Source organism: Gobius niger (genome assembly GCF_951799975.1).
Source record: "Gobius niger genome assembly, chromosome: 24".
In the NCBI taxonomy this organism is placed as follows: Eukaryota; Metazoa; Chordata; class Actinopteri; order Gobiiformes; family Gobiidae; genus Gobius; species Gobius niger.
In genome coordinates this window covers 7,991,793-8,007,294 of record NC_136875.1, presented here as the reverse complement: position 1 = coordinate 8,007,294, position 15,502 = coordinate 7,991,793, and the positions used below count along the sequence as shown (strand labels likewise).

At 40.9% G+C, this 15,502-nt stretch overlaps 1 protein-coding gene and 1 long non-coding RNA gene across 4 annotated transcripts in view; one reads left to right on the top strand and one right to left on the bottom strand.

Annotated features, from left to right (window-relative positions):
• LOC306982336 overlaps nt 1–15,502 on the top strand; it is a 284,342-nt gene that overhangs the window by 247,749 nt on the left and 21,091 nt on the right. The gene's annotated exons all lie outside the window — the stretch shown is intronic.
• The window catches only part of camk1b (calcium/calmodulin-dependent protein kinase Ib), a 67,615-nt gene continuing 56,954 nt past the window's right edge, over nt 4,842–15,502 (bottom strand). For 2 of the 3 annotated variants that reach the window (XM_079582217.1, XM_079582215.1), the window contains exons 4-12: nt 15,067–15,141; nt 10,572–10,710; nt 9,475–9,601; nt 9,266–9,341; nt 9,070–9,182; nt 7,411–7,489; nt 7,250–7,337; nt 6,806–6,929; nt 4,842–5,289 (exon numbers count right to left, since the gene is read on the bottom strand). In XM_079582217.1, coding sequence (XP_079438343.1) covers nt 5,246–5,289; nt 6,806–6,929; nt 7,250–7,337; nt 7,411–7,489; nt 9,070–9,182; nt 9,266–9,341; nt 9,475–9,601; nt 10,572–10,710; nt 15,067–15,141 — 865 coding nt within the window. In that variant the 3' untranslated portion in view covers nt 4,842–5,245. The remainder of the gene's footprint in view (nt 5,290–6,805; nt 6,930–7,249; nt 7,338–7,410; nt 7,490–9,069; nt 9,183–9,265; nt 9,342–9,474; nt 9,602–10,571; nt 10,711–15,066; nt 15,142–15,502) is intronic. The other variant, XM_079582216.1, reaches the window with a different exon arrangement.

The following is a 15,502-nucleotide window of genomic DNA, read 5'->3' as shown; positions in this document are numbered from 1 at the left end:
TTTTGGGGGGAAAAATAATGCTTTTGGTTTGGAACTGTGAGAGTAGAGATTAGGCTACATCTTTTTTTTTAGCAAAAGACCCTGGCCTAAACAAAGGGCACGATAAAGAAGCAACAACAAACTACAGAGAAACGGCTTCAAGATGTTTAACGAAGAGTGACGTCATTTTCCATTTGTAAAACGATGATGTGCATGTTGTTAAAAGTTAATAATTGCTGAATGTGGCCGTGTAGTTTTTCCTCATCTTTGTGAAATTGAGCATTCGGGACAATTCTTTATCCCTTGATCCCTTTAAAGTTGTGTTTCTTTTTCCCTGTTCACTTGCAGCCTTAAGATTCTTCACCTTCATGTTTTAATAGTAAAAAGGCTTGTCATGGCCTCGGGCAGTGCTAAGATCGTCCACTAAAATATTGACTCTTTATAATTTTGGTTAAGGTGATATTTATGCTGACGAGATTTAGGCTAAAGCGAAATAAAATATGGTTAATGAGACTGAAGCTATGACTGAAACCTGTGGGTGTCGACTAGTAAAATTAAATTAAGGGGAGACACTACAGGCAAAACTCATTTTTTTCAGTTTTCAGGTTTTGGGCCAAATTGGTCTCTGAACATATAAGCTTTCACCCGGAAACAGAAAATATGACTAATCTTCACAATAACATGTTTAAATATTGCGCTGATTCAATGTTTGACCATAGACTTATATGGGAGAATGCAATTTCAAGGGCCTTTTTCTCAAAACACATTTTTCTGTCATTGTGGCGACGCTATGTCCACGTCAGTCGGACCTAAAGACTTCAAATTTTCCAGCCTTGGACTGAACAATATTTGAAAGATTTTTTCAGAGGGATTTTTTATTATTTAATCCCTAAGCCCCATTTATTGAGTTTTGAATGTCAAAAAATAAGGCGAAAATTTAATTTTTACCAATTTTTCCACTAAAAAATAGCTTATTATAAAACTAAACAAGAAATCCATAATCCCCTCTGAAAACGTCTTGGTAACTCATTTATCAATAAAATGAAACCATAAATTTGAATGTAGCTCTATCCATTATTCAGATTTTGTTGCAGAAAAGATGGGAAATTTGGGGCATATTTAGGCATAAAACGCCTTGTTCTTATAGGAAAAGATAAAGTGACAGAAAACTTGCAATGTATTTTTTTCTCACATTTATGCCAGTGATCGACAGCAAAAGTTTCAAATTGATATCTGTAAATATATATTTTTTCCCTATTCACCTGCAGTGTCTCGCCTTAAATATGAAAAGGAGGGATTAAAAACACCTGAACTTTGGTCCGAAAGAGCCTCACGTCATCTACAGTCTCCGCCAAAGGAAAAGTTGAAGGTGAAGGGGAAAACAATTGAGAAAAATCTAAACTTTCTCTAATTATTCAAAAACTACTTTAACAAATGCTGAATTATGAATATAGTTTTCTACTAGCACCGTGCTAATGCTAACGGCTAGCTACGACTGCTGTTTTATCACTTCTACTGAACAATTTGCTGAGAAAATATCCATATGGACACGATTTGCACTTTACTTTAGTGTGTGGTAAATAAGTTCACATTACACCAGAAAATGGCTAAAAAAAAAAAGAGTTGAAACTTGTGCCGATGCCGACTGTATCTACTGCAAAGTGAGAGTGAAATTTGAAAGAAAAACCATCAAGAGCTTCCCCGCTCCTCCTGATTGGACCAGAAAGCCACAAGTTTGCAAAATGAGGAGAGTGAGAACCATAGATATAATATAATAAAGATGAGGGGGTTCCATTCAGCTCCATTCGAGTCGTGTGTGAACCGTAATGGCCGCTCTGTCTCCTCTTCTTCTTCTGTTAGATTTATTGGCAGTTATTGGCAGAGGGAAACTCACGCTACATCAGAAGACACTGATCATGCTTTTAAATTATATAAAACAACTTAGTATCTTCCTAATAACGCTGAAGCTCTTCCCTAACTGTTTTACTGCCATCTCCAAGAAGATTGCAAATTGATGCTCTGTCTCCTCATGCACAGCCTGTTCCTTAAAAGGGCAAAAAGGCGGGAAGCCCTGCACTCATGGGGCGGGCGGAGCCTCCCCGGAGCTCCAGAGCTTGATTGACAGGCTCTGGAGCCAGTCAATGTACTGAAAAGGCTTCCAAATTTTGGGCCGCTAAACAAAAACTAGTGTGGTTAAAAATATTTCACCTAAACTATTAGGTGAAACGATTTTTAGAAAAAGAAAAACTGGAGCCAGGCTTTTAAGCTGTTCTTGGGACGTTTGAAGTCCCATTAGAATCAATGCTCACCTGGCCACCAGGGGGTGGTATTACAGCAATGTCAGCTCCCCACCATAAGGACCATAGAGAAACGCGTTCCTCATCCTTTGGCAAGAACACACTTTCAAAAGTAAGTGATCAAGCTCCTCCCCCTTATCCCCTGATTGGACCAGACAGGCCGGTCCAGAGGAAAGCTCGTCTCATTGGTCAAAGTAACAGCCCAGGGATTCTGATTAGTTGATGAAATCAGCAAAGGGACTATATAATAAAAAAACAAAAAAACAAAAAAAAACAGTCAATTACACACAGTCTCTTGAATTTGTTGAACATTTAACCCCACAGACGATCACTTATCACCCTTATCATTTCCAATGTCATTTCAAGTGGTTATAAAAACCCTTAGCTGTTATATGCACCAATAGTCTAAATAATATCAAAACACGGTAATTTCAAAAGCTCTAGAAACCATTACTCACGTTATACTTTAATAAACAGGAACCCGACGCTCTTTAATTTATACCACTTTTTAAAAACTATGTAGAATATCTTAATAACACACATACATACACTCACTGCACAACAACGCGTCTCGCTACTGAACTTTTTTTTCCCTTTTAGCCCATTATGAACCTATAAAAGTAAAAATTGAAATCTCACTTCACGAGTTCAACGTTTGAACCAGACGTTTGAAGCACAACATACAACCCAAACTGTTCTCCAAGGCACCACAGAATCCGCACACACTTCAACCGACCAAGAAGTGTCTTTTTTTTACAGGACCTTTTAATCTTCTAAGAAAATATGGGGATAAACGATGATAAATCTCTATTCTGGCGTAGATGAAACCTGGTTAAACTCAAATATAATGGCTGCTGTGTGCTGCTCGTGCTACAGATCATAAAACTGCTGATGAACCGGCTGCCATTGTCAGGCCCAGGCGTTTTGTTCGCTCAAGATTTACAAATAATCAATCGGCTTGTTGCACAATGTGGCTACGCTAGTTCCTCTGAGCTGAAGCTGTGGGCGCTAGTACTTCCTGTTCGTATTCATTTCCATTAAGATTAGCCTAGACCAGTGAGTTCCTGGTAGAAATATTTCCATAGAGGAGACGTTTATGTTTGTAAGGATCAGGGAGTTTGTCTTGAAGCTAAAGGCTAATTTAACCTCTTAACTCCCGCCTGAACCGAGAGGATCTTTTTTCCTCACGTCATCAGTTTTTTTTTTCCATCATTTTTGTCACTTTTTTGTCATTTTTTGGTCCCTTTTTTTTTCATTTTTTGGTCAATTTTTGGTCAATTTTTGGTCACATTTTTGTCACATTTTTGTCACATTTTTGTCACATTTTTGTAATTTTTTTGTCATTTTTTTTTGTCATATTTTTGTCATTTTTCGTCAATTTTTTGTCAATTTCTTGTGACATTTTTGCCACATTTCCATCAATGTTTTCGTCGAGAAAACCTGCTCGGTTCAGGTGGGAGTTAAGGGGTTAATGCATTACACAACTTGAAATAGTGCCTTTGTATATATTTTTTTATAGCATGTTAGCCTTTAGCTTCAAGACAAACTATCAATCCTTCATGATCACAGGCGTCTCTGATCTGAACTTCAGTAAATGATCATCTACCGGGAACTCACCGCCCACAACATAACCTTTAGAAAATATGATTATTATTCCACTAAAAGAAAACAGACAGGAAGTCCAGGCGCTCACACCTTCAGGTCAGAGGAACTAGCATAGCCACACCGTGCAACAAGCCAATTACTTTGGTGCTTTCTACAAATAGACACTCATCTTTTTCTTTCTAAAATGCCTCCTCAAAATAAAAATAAAAAAACCCAGACTTTAAGAGGAAAGGCTACATGCAGTAGTCTTTGCATAAACTCCTCCAGGACTGATTGTCAAAAGCACAAACGGACGGACTGCTCCCCCTGCTGCTCAGACGCTGCTACTACAAGCAAAATAAAGGTCCGATAGTGCTTTGTAGAGTAAAATATGGATGTTTTTCTCTTAACGCAGGAAGAAAACATCCTTTTTTTTTGTTTAAATATAAGGTCAGGCTTTAAAACATTGCCGTACTCATTCACCAGACAATTCTACTACATTTCCTCTACAATTTATACAAGTACAGGAAGCTTTGATTAGGGCTGGACTCGAGAACTGCTTGTAGTATTTTGGTCCTGATCTTGTATCTTCTTCTATCTTTATTTTGGACACAGTTTGATGAAATTAATCACTATCCAGGGATTCCGCAGGGCGTTAAAAAGCATTCGATTTGCCTTCCCTCTGCCTGTATAAACCCCGCTATCCCAATATACAAGACACTTATTGCAAATCTTTTCTGAAAACATGCAGCCCGTAATCACACACAAAAAAACTCTTACATTTCAAAAAGGCCATGGCAATAAAGCGTATCTATATAGCATGAAAAATAAAATGGCTATAATCATTTCTATCCCTGACATTTTGGCATTGCACAAGTTGAAATTTGAAACTTTGATGAGGCTAAGTTGAAGATAAAGTTACCACAAAAAACAAAATCTATTTCTAACAGTTCAGTAAATGCAATGCTCTTCCCTTTATGCAGTGTGGGATTCCGAAAAGTCACATAAAAATATAAAAGCAGCAATAACTAGAAAGAAAGAAAAGTCCATTTTGTGAATTAAAAGCCGCCGCCATCTTCTGCATCCCCCCCCCTGGAAAAAACAAACAAACAAACATGTACTTCATTGCTCTTCTGCCTTGGGGCAAAAGCTCAGCCCTGGTTCGTGCCCCCCCTCTTCCTCTGTCCCTCTCCGCTCGTTTTGCCCGTCACGTTGGCTGGGCTGGGAGGCAGTGTGACAGCGCCCCCCGCAGGCTGCAAGGAGCAGGGGCGGCGCTGCTGTAGAGTTAATCGGCCCCAGAGCAGGTGATTTTTGAAAAGAGGTTAGTCCCCGGGTCTTTTGGGTTGATCGTTGCTTCGATGGTTTAAGAAGAAGAGTCCCGGCTGTTATGTGCAGTTGGAGCTGTCCACGCCGCCTTCGCATCGGCCCTCTGAGGAGAGAGACATGATTTAAGTTAGTGAAGTTTAGATACAGATGGAAACGCGTCATACAAGGGGGCGTGGCCTAGCCGAGGGGGAAGAAAAGCTCTCATGGGAATCACAATTTATGTATTCATCACACACCAATAAAGCCAAGCCCAAATTGAGGCCATGTGGATGTTTTATCGCAGCAAATTGTTCAGTAGAAGCGAATAACGACGCTCGTTAGCATCACTTTGCTAACGTTAGCGTATGAAGCTAGCATAGCTTCCTGGTTAGCATTGTCTGTTTTTTAAAATGACTAACAAATGCTGAATTACGTATATATTACTCAGAGGTGGGAGTAAGTCACTAAATGCAAGTCTCGAGTCAAGTCCAAGTCGTGAAGGTCCAAGTCCCAAGTAAGTCCAAGTCTATTGGTCATGGGCTCAAGTCAAGTCAAGTCATAGCTTTTGTCAAGTCAAGTCTTGCTTTAGCCGGCAAGTCACCTCAAGTCACAAACGCCAAAATTAAACACAAAAATGTGTTTAATCTTGAAAATAACAAGTGCTTTCTCAATATATAGCGATTTTGAGAATTTAGGCTAAAATCAAACTTTTTAAAATCTCATGGATTTGGATTTAAAGTTTAATTAATATTTAATCACCAAAAAATTCAAATTTCCGTCTGTTTTCCTGTCCGTAAATCTCCACCTCTTCACTGTCTTTCGAAAACTTTTAATGCATGTATTTCCTTCTGCCTTTTCGCGCTGTATTGATCAGACGCTCCGTCGGTAAACCGAACAAACACGCATGTGGCTAATTACCATACGTAAACAAAGATGCGCCGCTTTTACGAAATTATTCCTGATCTTTCGACAGTTTCACTCAAATAAATAATAACTATAAAGTCAAAGCAAGTCATTGAGAGTCATTGGCCTCAAGTCCAAGTTAAGTCTCCAGTCACAAACAGCAAGTCCCAAGTCAAGTCAAGTCTTTTTGCAGCTTTGGTCAAGTAAGTCTCAAGTCCCGAAAATTGCGACTCAAGTCAAGTCATGTGACTCGAGTCTCCCACCTCTGATATTGCTATTAAATAAAGATAAAGAAATGGTGGGAGAAAGTACTTTTTTTTTTCTCTTTCCCCCTCTGGCTGTTTCGAACATGACCATATATGGGCATTTGCAAAGATGCTTTCTGTATCTAATGACGCGTTCCAGGCAACTGACCGGTACATTTCCCACCTCCCACTTGTCAACTCAGAAACCTCAAGACTGCTACGAGTTCGTTATACAAGGTAAAGACAGTAATGGCGCCCCCCAGTGGAGCAGCGCTGCTAATGTTAAAACTGTAACAAACCCACAGCAGCAGTGACATGAACAGTAGTTTTGGTCACAGCTTTCAACATAACGTTATGTTGCATGTTTGTAACTAGATCTGTTCATACAACATTAGCATCGCATGAGCTAACTGTAGCATTAGCAGTGTTTACATACGGCTTTATTCACTGATATTCTCTGCCCTGTGTGTGGGGCGTGCTTGTTGGCCTCACCTGGGCCCTCCTCGGGCAGCAGCTGGTTTCTGCAGGGGCTGGGCAGGGAGTTGGGTCCCTCTGAGCTGGTGTTGAGCTGCAGTCGCCTCATGTGACGAACGACCGCAGTGGCATTGAACGCTTGCTGCAAAAGAAGACAAACAGGATCCCAAACACACAGGAAAATGAAGAAAGCATCAATCAATTGCAAGTCGGGGTTAATTACAGTGTATTTTAATGATCAACATATTGCTCTAATTATAAACATTAACAATACGCCTAAAACCAATAATTATTACAACGAATTATTAACGAAAAGCCCCAAAAAATACAACTTTAAGTCTAGACATTGTGTTTTATATCAAATAAATGTGGTCAGGAGCACAACACATCCTTTTTTAAATATTTTTTTTTAACTTTTCCCTTAACATTCCCAGATTAAAGAGAATGCCGGCATAGACGTACCTTCCATTTGCTTTTGGCAAAGTTTTTCTTGATCTGCTCACTGACGGACTCGTGGATGTTCTTGTTGAGGGCGGTGTCTCCAGCGATCCTGAGGAAATACCAAACACAAGTATGAAATATGGAGGTTGGAGCCGTGACTATGGCATTGGCACAGCACGTACCAGGGATGCTGCAGCGCCTGGTCACAGGTGTAACGGACATTGGGGTCTTTCTCCATCAGGTGGACGATGAAGTCTTTGGCTACAATCAGGAACCAAAACGACAACATTTACAAGCCAGAATATAGAAAAGGGTGAGTTGGTTGTGTTCAAAGATATTTTCCAATCCAGCTTTATTACTTCCGATCCGATACTTTGGGTTTGAATACAGATATCCGATACCAACCAATACTACGAGATACTATGAGACTTTCTTCATAGTCCTCTTGGCAAGCGAGATGTTCCAAATGAAGTGGTTTTCTACTAAACTGTAACTACAACATTAAAGAAGGAACGCTGGAGTTTTCTACACTAAACATCTTTGGCTACATGACAGGTTACTATAGACGACTCGCAACAAAGTGATCGTGAAATACTAATAAATGATGTATATTGATCTGAACTAAATTACAAACATAAAGACCTTCAACTGTGGCCAATTACATTTAATTATTTTAGGCCTAGATTCTGTCCAAGTCTTGATTAGTTGATGCCAGCATTAGCAAACAGCTGCAAGCTAAACTAAGTGTCCAAAATAGGTATTGGTTCATTGTCAATACCAGATACCGTGTTTTTTCCCCGGATCGGCTCAGATATCCGATACCAGCACTGGATCGATGCATCCCTGTTACATCTACCAGATAAAGATACGAAGACATGGAGAGGAGCATCGCGTTTCATAAATGCATAAACAATGAAGAATGCTAACGCTAGCTTCATGCCACATGCTAACAGCTAGCTTCGAGTGCCAGTTATTCACTTCTACCGTACAATTTGCTTAATTTCCTAATGCAAGAATGAATTGACTTTGTTTGTGTGTGCTAAATATGCTTCCAGAACAAGGTTCCTTCCACTTCGCCTTGGCCACACCCCCAAGTATGAACCAATGCCGTCTTCTATTTCTATTTGTAGCATTACACAACAGTGCTCTTGTGTTATAACAAAATAAAACCTGTAATGTTCCACAGCGTAGCTTTAAAGAGGGGGTATTGTGCTTTTTTCAATCACATAGCACCAGTCTATAGCACACTACAATGATGACGAAACCTTCTGTTGGTCTGTAAATGCAGTAAATTAGAATATTAGAATTAGAATAACTGCCTTGTATAAAATTGCTCTCTCAAAATGGCTGTAGTGAATGTCTTGAAATCGGCCTCTGTCTCTTTAAGAACCTCTGAGCCTTTCCGACACGCCCCCTCCACACGCTGTCAGTGGCATCAGTGGGGAGGGGGTTCTGCTGAGGAGCAGTGGTCGGTTACTCGGCTGGTGACGAAAGCTCGGAGGCGTCTCCAGGAGGTGGGGGCGTTCCTAGGAGGACTCAGGCAAACCTATCCCTAAAATGGCCGCCGTCAGAGTTTTTACAGATTACTCAAAAATACGTGAATGTGCCAAGGCAACACTTCAGGCATGTTTTTAATGAGGGAATGACATAATAACATGATGTAAAGCTTGAAAAAGTCAATTTTGCATAATACCCCCCCCTTTAATCATGTTGTCATGCTGGTGCCTCTAATGCTTGAATGTTTGGACCTTATTTATGCAGATTAATTTCTGCTCATTCCTGCCTTTCCCACCACCAAATACTAATTCATAACGCACACTCTCTTTTGCCCGAGTCCTTACCGGAGTCCGAGATGTCGTCCCAGTACGGAGAATCAAACTCGTACTCAGCCTTCAGGATCTGCTCAAACAGTTTGGCATCGTTTTCATCATAAAAAGGCGGGTAGCCACACAATCTGCAAAATAATACACAAACCATAGACCAGGGAATTCATCTGGATTTGGTCCATGTTCGTGTCTTCCGTTCACATATACTTACAGGATGTATGCTATGACCCCAATAGACCAGCAGTCCACTGCTTTACTGTAGGGCTTCTGCGCCAACACCTCAGGAGCTAAGATAACGCAGGGAGAAACCCATAACTGATGATGTGGATATTTAGTCATTGCACAAGATGTGGCACTTCTCAGACGAAGAATAAGCAGGAAGCAGGGACGCAATAGAATTGATATAGTGTTAATTCTTACCCACATATCCCGGGGTGCCACAGGCTGTGGACATCACACTTCCACTTCCTTCGATCTTAGACAAACCAAAGTCGCTGATCATGATTTTAGAGTCCTCCTCCAAGCTGTAGTAAAGGAGATTCTCCGGCTGAAAAACAGACAGGAAGGATATTAGCCATTCAGCCATTTCAGGCCCATCTCCCCTTTTTGCTTCTATATGTCACTTCCCCACCAACTTTTAAGTAAGTGACGTTAGCCCGCAGTTAGCTTTGCCCGTTAGCCTGTTAGCTTATTTATTTATTTATTTATTTATGGTTTATTTGGTAGGGACAGTGCAAGTTAATGAACAAGCCACACCGGAATGTAGCCTTAGGCTAATTTCTTCTTCTTCGTGATTCCATTAGTGTGTATTGTTTTCTCCGGACCGGTGGCAGTCAAGTTGCAAACATGGTTTTCTGTCCAGAGACACCAGGGGGAGATGAAAGACCCTCCAATCATCCCATAAACACTTGTATTACCCCCACAGGGACTACGAAAAGGATTTATTAAGGTAAACACGTTACTTAGTACTGCTTTAACAAAGGTCACATGACTGTCTTATAAAAGTGTCCAAGAGTGGAGACAATATTCAAAATGATGTGCTTGATGTTGCTCCGATGAAAGGACTTTCAGCCACAAGATTAATGCGGCAGGTTTTTGAATCCAATCACTCTCCAATAGTGATCTGAAAAAAAACATTTTCTGTTTGGATGCTTCTTTCCCAGCTGTGTCTCTCCCATTTAGATACATGGGCCCTGATCCAACTCTAATTGTGACATGACAATCTAGAATTTTGTGAACGCTGTTGAAGATGGACTCTTTGTGTTCCCCCTTATAATATTAACCCCCGCTTTAACAGAGTACATTTTTTTCCCGGGTCAGTTTTACCCAAATCTAATACATAATATGTGGAATATTTACCAAAAATCTTACATAACCTACTATTAAACGCAAACAATAGCATGTCTACAAATACCCTGCTAGATTACAGTGCTAAACTATCAACTTAAAATATCTATTCTCAACAATTTCCTTATACAATGTCTGACTTTAGACGTGGTTACAGAAAGCGGCCGCACCTTGAGGTCTCTGTGCACGATGCCCATGTCGTGGAGGTATTTAACGGCGTCCAGGATCTGCTGGATCAGTTTGCTGGCGTCTCTCTCGGTATAGAACCCCTTCTCTATGATGCGGTCGAACAGCTCTCCGCCGGAAACACTGCACAGACCACAAAAAACGCTCTCATAAACCAACAAAGAAAGATGAGATAAAAACAAAATAGTGACATTCAGTAACAGTCTTGAATACATTACGATGCTTGTTACCGACCACTAGATGGAGCCCTCGACCCTTTCGTTTGCCGACTTGAAAACTGTGACAGCAATTTGCATAGTGCACAATAATCATTCTATTAGTATGCAACAAGTCCCAGCTTAAACATGTTACAAAACGCGTTTGGATCCGGTTTTGTCCTGATCTGTTCGGACTTTTATATTATACAAACTGGGAGTAGTGCGAGACATGACCTAAATGCCATTCCATTTTATATTAACAGCTGTGTGATTGGTATGAAAACAGCGGATAGTAACTCAAATTAATGTGTCTAGTTCCTTGCGTTCAGTGATGCTCCGTAACGTGAGAAAACCAGGCTATTTTTAAACCACTGAACGCGTTTCCTTGGCAGCAAAATTTACACAGAAAGTGCAATTGTATTAGAGGGTCGAACTCTGTCTGGGATTAGACCTGGTTTAGTCCGGATTTAGCAAGGAACAGGTTGAAAAAAGTCCAAGATCGGAAAGTTTGGAGTCTGCAGGAGCTACTAAAAGGGGAGATCTTGAACAGTTCATTTGGAGAAAGTGGGGCCTTAAAGTTTTGTAACATACGCAGACTTTCACAGCTGGTGTCCTCCCCCAAAGGAAATGTTCATATTTGGATTACAGTATCTTGTTGAGTGGGAATTACGTGTGTCGCATGGATACCAGACATGTCAGTATTTGCGAATGGACACGACATTAAAACTCAGATGGAGAAAACGAGCCAAAAATCTCAAAATTGATCTGAAAAGTGTATGTTCCCACCAGCCGTGTCTCGACATTTCATGCAAAATCCACTTTTATTAACAATGACATAGCTCGCGATGGGGCAATAAACAATAATATTGTTAATCGCGATAAAAAATAATCATGATCATCGCGCTGTAACTTAACTTAGGTGGATCTGAATAGCTCCACACGTTAGAAAGTAAAGTCTCAGGTGTGGGATTGTTTTCTCTTGATTGTGAAATACTTACCTCATGTAGGTCTCACTCAATATGAACATTTATAGCAGATGATTAAGAGGAAGATTTCATAATTCTCAATTCCCATCATTTCTGCAGTTTCAGTGTAGCTTCTAAACCATAGGAAAGCATTGTGATAATATCGTGATTCGCAATTGTTTTGTCTAAGATAATCGCGACTCAAAATGTCATTATCCCGGTTTTGAAAAATCCTCGGGTCCTGTTCAATTCAACCGTTTCTTCTTCTACGGCGTCAGCGCTTCGCTCTGTACTTCCTGGATACAATTGCGTCATTGTTAAAACCCGAAACTGTCCTCCACATTCTGAAATGATAACCCATAAAAAAGAACATTGTGTCTGTTCTGAGCCGTTCTGCTTAAAGTTTGTTTATCAGGTCGTGCTGAAGTTGTAAACCACGCCGTAAATCGAAACTGAAAGTTAGTTTTTTAATAGGTTATTCCCAGAGCTGCCAGCAGGAGGAGCCCCAGGAAAAGTCTTCGCAAGCTCTGCTACCAGTACTTTTTTGTTACAATTTAACTCTTGTACAGACATTATTTCAGGTTATAAAACGTAAAAAAAATCCAATATAAATATCAAGGGTATGGACTTTTACAACAAAACAAAAAACAAACACACACACAAAAAAAACAACAACAAGTCCATGGTTTGCATTTAAATTCAAAGGAACTGCGTTGGAATTGTTTAGCAAAACAACGCAATAATATCCTTATCTCAATATTCAGGTAACAGATATGGCGTATCTCAGTTCATCTCCCGTCCTCTCCTCCCTGCACTGGCTCCCGATCCGTTTTCGGATTGATTTCAAAATTTTAATGTTTGTTTTTAAAGTCCTTCATGGTCTCGCTCCGTTATATCTAACTGAGTTGGTGACCGTACATCGCCCCAGCAGAGCTCTCCGGTCTGCCGATCAAATGGTTCTGGACGTGCCCAGGTCCCGGCACAAACAGTGGGGCGATCGTTCTTTCAGGGTTGTAGCGCCAAAACTGTGGATCAGCTGCCCCTCAGTCTGCGTGTTCTCACTGAGCTGTCCCTCTTTAAGTCTAGATTGAAGACACATCTTTTCAAACTAGCTTTTAAGACTTAGATCGCACTTATTTGATTGATTGATTTTTTTAAATATCGTTTTATCTTTCTGTGAAGCACTTTGGTCTTCCTTGTGTTGTTGTAAGGTGCTATATAAATACACTTTGATTGATTGATCTTCATTTCCAGCAGCCATAGTCTAGTCGGTGGTTTTCTTCCCGGTTTAGTCCATATTAAATGACCTTCCCCCCCAATCTCCCACTCCCTTATTTTCTTTGATAATCTCATGAATGATTGATTTCACTGGGAGAAGGTTCCTCTCCTAATCTGGTGCACTTCTCTTGACATTTCCGCGCTGGAGGTGGGTGGAAGCGCGCGGCCCCCACCTGCCTTCACTGCCAGTGCTTTGTACATGAACCGCAGGCTGCAATTAAAACCGCCGGAGAAGAGAGAGAGGAAGAGGAGAGGAAGACTGGGGCTGCAACTTCCAGGTGTTTATGACCATTAGGGAAGCACGATGGGTATAGTGATGGCACTGGGGATTCTGCTAGGTTGCTAAGATCAGCAAAGGGAGCAACTTTAAGAAAAAAAAGTTCATACCAACAATTATTTAGGGCCGTTGGAGCGCCTTGTAAGTCGGCCCGAGGCTGCCCTAGTTCCAACTGCGTTCACTCCAAAGTTAGCTCAGTCCGTGTTCACACATGCTCGCACACAGCCCATGGTTAAATAAATACAGTGAGGCCGAGAAGCGAAACGAGGAGAAACGCACTTTAATCGGCTCATGAAGAGGAAAGTTTCACTGCAGAAAGAGGCGCACCTTCATCCATTTTGCCTCGTCAGAGAGACCTTTCAGAGTGCGTTGGTTCGCTTAATGTAGTTTCCGTATAGCCGTTAGCATTAGCCACCGATCGTCGCAAATTATGAACAATCCAGATGTTTGAACTCAGGTTCTTCATTCTTCAGATGCTTCCATCCCAGCACCTGCCACATCCGAATGAGTGCTAGGGCAGCCTTCCGATAGTTCAATCTCTATGACTGAACTCTCGAGGTTCTTGGCTTTCAAATAAAGAACGCCATGTTTTGCATTTAGTGAAACTTACCAGCGTGTCCGTCCGCGCAGCTTAAAAGGAATAGGCCACCGTTTTTACATACTGAGATATGTTCTTACCTTAGCTTTGACGAGTTCTTTAGGACCTGTCTGGTCTTCACCCGTGCCTTCAGTCACGTAAACACAGCGCAGACGGCGTTAGCATTTAGCCTACACTTCCACTACAAAGTATAATTACACAAAATTAAACAATGTGGATTTTCTAAGTGGATAAAAGGGGGAACTATATTGTAAGGCGTAATAATAGCAGGAGAAATTTGGCATCCGCGCAGTAAAGTGAAGATTACTGCGCGGATTTCGAACTACTCCTGGTATTATTACGCCTTACAATATAGTCCCCCCTTTTATCCACTTAGAAAATCCACATTGTTTAACTTTGTGTAATTATACTTTGTAGTGGAACACTTCCACGTTTTCCCTATTTAAATAGGGAAAACGTGGAAGAGCTTGGTAGCTTCTATCTTGACCTGTTTTGGAGCTATAGTGAAGAGAGGGAGAGGCTAAATGCTAACGCCGTCTGCGCTGTGTTTACGTGACTGAAGGCACGGGTGAAGATCAGACAGGTCCTAAAGAACTCGTCAAAGCTAAGGTAAGAACATATCTCAGTATGTAATAGTATGTAGCCTATTCCTTTAATGTAATTTCCGTATAGCCGTTAGCATTAGCATTAGTAATCATCGCAAATTATGAACAATCCAGATGTTTGAACCCAGATTTTACTCCATGCAATTATACAGAATGCATTTTGACATTTTTCACATTAGGACGATCCAATCAGAAAGCAGAATGAGCCCACATGTAGTGTTACCAGATGCGATGGTTAAATCCAGTTCAAAGGGACTCTCTCCTGCTTCCATCCCAGCACCTGCCACATCCTAATGAGTGCTAGCGCAGCCTCCCGAAAGCTCAATCTCTATGACTGAACTCTCGAGGTTCTTGGCTTTCAAATAAAGAATGCCATGTTTGCAGCGTAAGGAAATCAGAGTTCAAATCAAAAGCACTTTTTACAGCCGTTACTTTTACGTTCCTGTTTGATTCTGTTTAATAATATAGCAAAAAGTTTTTCATTTTCGAAGGAAATATTTCGACCCGTGCTTCAGATGTAGAAAATAAATGTTCTGCTGGGAACATTCTGAATACTCACAGCTGCATGATCAGGTAAAGATGGGTTTTGCTCTCGAAGATCTCCTCCAGGGAAACAATGTTGGTGTGTTTGATTCTGCAAAGACGAGAAAGAAAAAGACTTCATTAAAGCGACACTGCACAACATTCCGTGCTAACTGTTGCTATGTTGCTACGTCACAAGAAAAGCAAGCGACACCAACACTGCTCCTGATGGCCTTTTTGCAGTCAGTTATCAAAATAAGGCATTTAGGAGATGACCTGCTGATCCTTTGGTTTGTGATCAGGAGGAACTAGCTGAAGGATTAGCATATTGACCCCCCCTGCTGTGAGGCAAGAATGCTAACCACTCAGCGACATGGCCAGTATTGTGTCTGCAAAATTCTCTAAAAAAAGGGATTTGTCTGCTGCACATTAGCCAAACAGCTAATTAGGAATGCATTGACCTAATACTGGTT